The 6,488-nt window shown below is 48.8% G+C and overlaps 1 protein-coding gene across 1 annotated transcript; it reads right to left on the bottom strand.

The window, feature by feature from the left end:
* Positions 1 to 3,666: 3,666 nt before the first annotated feature.
* On the bottom strand, positions 3,667 to 6,206 carry LOC127312597 (beta-1,2-xylosyltransferase XYXT1). The gene is made up of 3 exons (XM_051343120.2): positions 5,513 to 6,206; positions 5,293 to 5,346; positions 3,667 to 5,150 (listed from the first exon to the last, which is right to left on the bottom strand). The coding sequence occupies exons 1-3, from the start codon at positions 5,616 to 5,618 to the stop codon at positions 3,889 to 3,891; spliced, it is 1,422 nt and encodes a 473-aa protein (XP_051199080.1). The 5' UTR covers positions 5,619 to 6,206; the 3' UTR covers positions 3,667 to 3,888.
* Positions 6,207 to 6,488: the final 282 nt, after the last annotated feature.

Here is a 6,488-nt window from a genome sequence, read left to right as displayed (position 1 = left end):
ATCGGCTCAAAGAGCCGATCCACCCATGATCCGTACAAGGTGTACGAATATATGGTGGTCCTGCTTGATCGAAATAAAGCTAAAACGACCTACTACGATTTAGGGTTCTCACCACATAATCGGAACATCCTACTCGTGATTGAGCCTAGCAGCCACGCACGGTATCAATAAGCCAACCCTAGATAAGGCCTAAAAACCAACATGAAGTTGATCCCCGGAACATCTTATCTAGGGTTAGCAAACTGCACCCTACGTGCCACCGGATCCTTCAACCCGTTTGTAAGGCCTAACTATGCAGATATTAAACTAATCCTTGAAGAACAAGGAACAATCATAACGGATCGGATCTACTAAATAATGATCAAGCGGGGTGCCGCCCCTACACCTAAGATAGGTGTAAGGCGGCTAGACGTCTAAGGGTTGCACGACGATAGCATATGATACGATGAACAATGCTAACCCTAACACGTCTAAGATAACTACGTTGCTCGCCATCAAAAAGGCTTCAGTACGAGCAACGCATGAACAGCGAATAAACTTGTACTGCCTAGATCGCAAGATGCGATCTAGGCAGCATGATGCTTACCCGGAAGAAACCCTCGAGACAAGGGAGTTGGCGATGCGCCTAGATTGGTTTGTGGTGAACGTGATTGTTGTTTATTTCATAAACCCTAGATACATATTTATAGTCCGCAGACTTTCTAACGTGGGAATAATCCCAACCATGCACGAGTCAAGTTCTATCTAAACGACACGTATCCTACTATATTACAGATACACGGGCAAACTAGCCCAAACTTTGCATATAAGGCCGATTCATGTATTCCTTCCATGTATATTCTTCAAGCCCAATCTTGATCGCGGCCCACCTCTGATCCGGTCAAATTCTGGTGATAACAAAGGTACTCATAGGGGTAGGGTGTACGTGTGTGCGTTCATAGGGGTGAGTGTGCGCGCGTTTGTATGAGCATATTTGATTGTACTGTGATTCAAAAAAAAGATCCTTATAATTTAGATGATGTGGATTAACATGGTGTCTTTGCTTTAGACTCTCATATTTCCCTTTTAGTATATAATAATAGATAGCACAATCAACCTAAAACATTCAGCACACTAGGTTCAAAATCTCTAATTAAAGTCATAAAGTCAGTCTTAATAAGATTCCCAATCTTTCATAAAACAAGAAAACAAGCCATTGGCCTAGGTTTCCAAAAAAAGAAAAATCCATCAGCCCAGAAGCACAACTAGCATAGGTGAAAGAGCAAAATCTATCCTTAGTATTTTGTGTGTTTGATAACAACACTAGAATAAATTTCACCGTGTGCATAAGTGTTTTGAAAAGATTTGCAGGTGCACGGTGCCCTCGCTGAACACCTCAGGATCGAAAGACTCAAGAGTAGTTTATATGTTTTTTGGTTTTGTGTGTGTGTCGTGAGGCGACATGGTTGGAGAGGAAAAGAGAAGACAACAGTTCCGGCTTGATCGGTAGTACGGTACTATCGCTATTGGTACCGGTCACCAGTACCGTAGCTGTCTTCGCACGAGGGAAAAGCTTGCAGTATGCATGCCGGTACCTTGACCGGTAGTACTGCTCCCAAGCGGTACTTCCGACCAGGTACCGGTTTGGTACCAGTCATTGCAAACTACAGTACTTCCGCCCTGGTACCGCCATGGTACCGGGCAGGATTCCGGGGCTGACAGAGACTCTACCGGTACCTTGATGGTACCTACAACGGTAGTACCGCTTGAGCCCCACGTGGTATCACTACAGGCCAATCTCAAACCCAGGGAGGTAGTACCGCTCCCAGGAGCGGTGGTACCGGTCGTGCGGGAACTGAACATAACGGTTGGATTCGGGGGACCCTATAAAAGGGGGCCTCCTTCCCCAGCTCGACCCAAGTCTTCTCTCTCTCTCCTCCATTGTTGCTGAGCTCAAAACCGTGAGGATCTCCCTCCCCATCCAACCAATCTTGCCCAAACTTTGAGGATTGATGGAGAAGACCCCGATCTATAGATCTACCAAGAGAGATTTCACCAATACTACCTAGTCCTTAGTGGATCTTGAAGTTATGGTTCCTATTGTGGGATCTGTTGGAGATGAGCTCCTATGGAGGCTTGTTTGGAGTTGTGCTAGCCCCATAGGGTGTTGGGAGCCTCCGGTGTTGTGGACCTGGCCCCAACCTTGTGAAGGAACTGCCGCCTCGACCGGCTACTTAGTGGAGAAGGGAAAGCTCCTTCGTGGGGTTTTCTCGAGGAAGAAGGTGAGGCCTGTGTGGCCGTTGGACCTTCGTTGTCCACACCTCCTCAACGCAGATGTACTCCCTCTTGTGGGAGGAACTGCGGGAAACACATCGCGTCTCCTCTCCGCTACCCCGGTTGTCCCGCTACCTCTCTCTTACCATCTTGTCGGTTTCTTTACTTGATGCATCGCATAGGTTCATACTAGGTTCACCATAGCTGCTAAAGTTGCCACATTTAATTTCGCATCGCATATAAAACTAAAAAAGATATAAAAATTATGTAGCGACCATTCACCCCCCTCTTGTCGCGCTACCAATCCGTTCAAATAATGTGTTTTATTTCCTCTATGGATAGGTGTTTTCCAAGTAACTACCATAAGAGTGAAAATAACATATTTTATTTTTCAAGTAATGTTTTTTTCTTAGAAGTAATCGTATACTCAGGATCCCAAGAAATGGTCTTCCAAAGAGACAGTTCACTCATTCCTGTTCAACAAAATAGTTCTTATAAAAGCTACTCCTTCAGACAGATTTTTGCCCACTTTATAAATAAAGGAACCACAACCGTACGTAGTACGAGACCAAGTCTCAAATCGCAAGAATAAAAGCAAAGAAAAGCCGGGGTCACAACACAAACATGCCAAAGCTAAAACTAAAGAAAAAACAAGCACAACGCCCTGTGGGCCCCGGTCGGTGACTGGATGGAGAAGAAAGACAGTGTGTTGCCTCCAATAGGTGTCGAAGCATGGCGTTTAGTCGCTCCTGATCCCGTTGTCTACACAACTATTGCAAGAACGCCAAGTATTTTGAAGATAGAGCCCGTCGCATGCCGGAGGAAAACTTTTTCGATAACCATTTACTCCCTCCATTGACTATTGTATGATGTTCTAGATATATTTTAGTTCAGAATAGATGCTAAGCAAAATGAGTGAACCTATGTACCGAAACATGTACATACATATATATATATATATATATATATATATATATATATATATATATATATATATATATATATATATATATATATATATATATATATATATATGCATTTTGGAAAAAGAATCTAAAACATCTTAAATAATGAACGTAGTAAGTAGTGTAGGAACTTATTTTTAGCATAGTATACCAGACGTATAAACGCGCACGCTTGAGCAGCTGAGGTATATTACTTTCCCACCGGCAACACCTGTGGAATCTTTGTGGAGTAGCTTGATTATTTGGAGCATGATAGTTGATGCTCCATTCCCGCTTTGCTCACCGTGTCGGTCCGTCTAAAAAAATACAATTTGATGACTCACATGATGTTGTCTTGTTCTTGTTGCTGTTGGGGCTTAGCAGCCTGACAGAAGCTCAAACCAGCCACGTACGCCTGTGGCGATTCCGTAACAAAGACTAAACTAACATGCAAAAACCGTCGCCACTCTGATGTCCTATGATCAACTGTATTATACACCACTAATTTCATTTTCAATCTCAGAAAAGAACAAGAAGAAGAACAAAATAAAGGCTGGCTTATGTATGTGTGCGTGTGTGTGTAATGTACTTGTCGTCGACTCGATTGCATGCTTCGGTCGCCGTCGTCCTTGTTGCTATCACGGTCGGCCGGCCGGCGCCGGTTGTCATGTCAGTGTCACATCTGTGACGGTCACCGGAGGAGGTCGAGCGCCTTCTGGAGGACAGGCCGGAACCTGGCGATGTCGAGGCGGACGTCCTGCTTGCCGAGGTAGATCTCCTTGACGAGCGACCAGCTCTGATCGTGGATGGGGCCCGGGTTCAGGAACACCGGGTGCCCCCTCGGGTACAGCTCCGACAGCGTGCTCTCCTCCGCCGTGATGTTGTACTGCAGGTACCTCATGTTCATGTCCCTCGGCGGCACCCCGTACTCGTCCATGGCCAGCTTCTCCATCCGCCCCAGCGGCACCACCTGCACTACCACCGCGTTCATCGGCAGGAACACCAGGTTGGTCAGCCCGGACCCATGCACCGCTAGCATCGCGTCAAACGCGTTCACCGTCGCCGACGCGTCCGCCATCCGCGCCTGCCCACCGTCCCCGACCACCACCTCGCCCGGGGCGCCCTTCTTTGGCATCAGGTCCGACGCCGTCACCTCGAACCCGACCTCCTCCGCCGCGGCCACGATCTCCTCCAGGTTCATGAACCGCCGCTTTGACCGCCGCGTGATGATCAGCAGCCGCGGCCGCCTCCTCTCCTCTCCATCGTCCTCCTCCGTCCGGATGGCGTGCTCCCGCGGCAGCGCGTACCGCCACATGAGGAACCGCTTGAAGTCCACCATGGACAGGTTGTTGGGCGAGCGGCGCGGGTCGATGCTCATGTCCTTATGGCTCCTCAGCCCGACCGTCACGCGCCGGTAGCAATGCACGCGCTCGTCGCCGTCCAGGTCCACCGCCTCGTGCCGCGTTAGCCCGTCCACGATCTCGCCGTACTTGCGGAACCACCACGCCTGCTTCTGCGTCACCAGCAACTGCACCTCGCGCCCGAATTGCCTCGTCGTGATGAAGAGCGGCACGATGTTGTCGTTGAAGTCGTGGTAGTAGTTGCCGCAGTAGCCGCCGTTGGAGTACAGCACTGCCGGCACATCCTCGTGCATCACGTCGCACGCGGGAGCCTCGCCGGCCGCCGAGAGCCGGACGGTGAACTCCGTGATGCCGTTCATGATGCGGGACTCCCCCTTGCGCGTGTACGGCTTCATCTTCCAGCTCGTGGCGTTGGCGGCGATCCATGTCGCGTTCGCGCCCACGTCCCCCGCGGTGGCGCCGCGGCGAGGGGTCACGACGAAGACCTCCGACGTGCTCCCCCGGACGCGGATGGCGCCGGTCATCTCGCAGAAGTCGGACCTTGTGTCATTGAACTCGCAGCTCACGCGTGGCTCCGGGATGAACTCCTCCTCTGCATTGCACAAATTCGCATCAGAAAGCATGTCTCTTTCCCTGGATTAAGCAACTGATCAACCACATTCTATATGATTTGTTTGCCTGTTGATGATATACATTTTATTCGATAAAGATTGATGATATACATAGTTACATACCTGCTAGATTGAAGAAATTCCTGCTATCCATCAAGAGTGACGGAAAAGGCTTGCCTGTAGATTAAAATCCCAATGTCAAAACCCCATTTCCATTACAAGAATCAATGAGCATTGCCATGCTAATATGCTACTGGTGAGTTCATCCATGATCAACAGAAACACGATAAACATTCTCTGATAATGCGTTGCAGAATGTAAGGAAGAACTGGGAATTACGTACCAATCACAAAGAACTGAACAGCCGCAATGAGCAGCAGCAGAGGGAGGCCGCATGAAGGAGGTCCCCTGCTCTTCTTGAAGCTCCCTCTCCTCACAGGCACCTTCATCTCTGCAGCTTTACAACAACCTCACAAGGCAACGAGAGCTCCAGCTCCTAGCCCTCCTGTCTGTGCGATACTACAAGTACACGCACTCGCAACGCATTCCTCAAGTACATTAATGGTACGCAGAGCAAGCCGATGATTAGTTAGCTCGAAGAGGAATTAAGAAATGGATGCGATAATGGCGGATAGATAGGCAGGCAAAATATGCACAGCTAGGCAGGCAGGCTGCAGTAGCGGCCGAGGAGAACGATACAACTTAGTACATGATTTGGAAAGCGATCGCTCGCGATCAGATTAAACTAATCTGAGCTCTGCGTCTGCTGGTCGGTAGAGTAGAACGAACCATGGCTGTGCTGGCCGGGCTGGCATCTCACGCAAACCACGTTTCTTCGCCTCCTTTTCCCTTTACATTCACGAGAACTCTTGCTCTTTACACACTTTCTGAAGCTGCTGCCACCTTCTGGGATTCACTCACGAGCAGGAAGATCTCAGCCGGAGCTTCTGATCTTCATCGTCTTGATTGCGGTCGCGGTGAATCTGCCGGGTCAGGTGGCGCTCAAATCGGCGGCGAGAATATTGGCAAGTCAATTGGGTTATCATGTGAGATTGTAATTTTTACAAGTTGTGCAGACAAGCGTGGTATAAGGTACTCGTCAGATCTATGGGTTTGGCATTTCTTGCTGCTCCAGCAAACGGAATTGTCTGGGAGCCGCGGGCACATGGGAGGAGGGAGGAAGCAAGGAATCGCAGAGCGAAACCCAACAGCAGAATGGTAGGGGAGATTGTCCAGGTTGCAAGTATGCAGTATACTTTATTGTCGTTCCTCTATCTTTTGCTCCTGGAATATGCATGCACTTTATGTGAAAGTTCTAG

The sequence above is a fragment of the Lolium perenne genome, chromosome 7, assembly GCF_019359855.2.
Source record: "Lolium perenne isolate Kyuss_39 chromosome 7, Kyuss_2.0, whole genome shotgun sequence".
Lineage (NCBI taxonomy): Eukaryota > Viridiplantae > Streptophyta > Magnoliopsida > Poales > Poaceae > Lolium > Lolium perenne.
This window is presented reverse-complemented; position numbering and strand designations above follow the sequence as displayed.

Excerpts from the sequence above, each read along its gene's own strand:
- LOC127312597 (XM_051343120.2), bottom strand. The coding sequence starts at position 5,618 with ATGAAGGTGCCTGTGAGGAGAGGGAGCTTCAAGAAGAGCAGGGGACCT. Across the intron at positions 5,347-5,512 it reads TGTTCAGTTCTTTGTGATTG|GCAAGCCTTTTCCGTCACTC; the intron begins GTACGTAATTCC and ends TTTAATCTACAG. Across the intron at positions 5,151-5,292 it reads GAATTTCTTCAATCTAGCAG|AGGAGGAGTTCATCCCGGAG; the intron begins GTATGTAACTAT and ends TGTGCAATGCAG.